Source organism: Chiloscyllium plagiosum, chromosome 22, assembly GCF_004010195.1.
Source record: "Chiloscyllium plagiosum isolate BGI_BamShark_2017 chromosome 22, ASM401019v2, whole genome shotgun sequence".
In the NCBI taxonomy this organism is placed as follows: Eukaryota; Metazoa; Chordata; class Chondrichthyes; order Orectolobiformes; family Hemiscylliidae; genus Chiloscyllium; species Chiloscyllium plagiosum.
The window spans coordinates 21,041,804-21,042,916 of record NC_057731.1 but is presented as its reverse complement, the minus strand read 5'-3'; the positions used below and the strand labels follow the sequence as shown (position 1 = coordinate 21,042,916).

At 50.5% G+C, this 1,113-nt stretch overlaps 1 protein-coding gene across 1 annotated transcript in view; it reads left to right on the top strand.

Moving 5' to 3' along the window:
- The first annotated feature begins 266 nt into the window (after window positions 1-266).
- The window catches only part of LOC122561386 (leucine-rich repeat-containing protein 27-like), a 72,050-nt gene continuing 71,203 nt past the window's right edge, over window positions 267-1,113 (top strand). The window contains exons 1-2 of the mRNA XM_043713150.1: window positions 267-322; window positions 443-770. Of these exons, the coding sequence (XP_043569085.1) occupies window positions 267-322; window positions 443-770 (384 nt within the window). The remainder of the gene's footprint in view (window positions 323-442; window positions 771-1,113) is intronic.

The window sequence follows — 1,113 nt, the reverse complement described above, 5'->3', positions numbered from 1 at the left end:
CACAGAGGTAACTAAAATATACACTTCAAGATATCATGTTGTAGCATTACAATTTGTAAATCAAATGATACTGCTGATAAAACTGTCCCTCTGTTTCCCTTACTGGTCTGCTCTCTTTATACACCTAGCCCTCTATAGTACTATTCCAACAGCACTACCCAGATAAGGATAAAAGGTGGAACTTGAAACACTATGTTCCAAGTGCTCCCAGTGAGATAAAATTCATGTATTCAATAGTCATGTGGTAAGAGGTCTGTAAAGCAACCATGTATTATCCAGGGCCAACAAAAAATGCTGATAATAACGAACTGGACTACCTGCGGTAATAAAGGTACATTAATGTTCTAAATGAATATTCCAACTGTAAAAACAAGAAAAAAACAAATTTAACCTGCAGTGTATTTCAGCTTTATTTTTAAGATTACCAATTCACTTTGTGAAGGTTTCCAGTCTCCAGTCCTCTTGCTCAGAGCTCAGGGCGTTTGCACTTTGTGCGAGTACTCTGCAGCCGCTTTGTTGCTGCTCAGACGTGTCTGTGTCCGTCGCTATGGAGACTGCGGTGTTTGTGCGGAGACACAGTCGGAGCGGAGGGTGGCCCGGCCCGGGCAGGGGGGGCTCTGATGGAGCATGGGGACATCCAGGACCGACTGGCCAGAGCTGGCCACCTGCCGACTGAGGGGACGGCCCCAACCCAGTGTAACATGGTGGATCTCAGCGGAAAGGGGTTGGAGAGCTTACCAGAGGACATCCTTCAAATGGCCAGCTTACAGGTGAGGCAGTCACCGAGCTCAGGAACAGGAGTTCCGGGAACCCCAGCGGAGGGGTGCATATAGGGCAGGTAGTGCTGAGTACAGACTGCCCTCTAGTCCCCCCGCCAGCAGTCCCAACATTGACACTGCCCCCAGTTCCAACGCTGACACTGACCCCCCAGTCCCAAAACTGTCCCTGAATCCACACACTGACATTGGCCCCCAGTCCCAACACTGACACTGTCCCCCAGTCCCAACACTGTCCCCCAGTCCCAATACTGACATTGTCCCCCAGTCCCAACACTGTCCCCCAGTCCCAACACTGACACTGCCCCCCAGTCCCAACACTGTCCCTGTCCTGGGG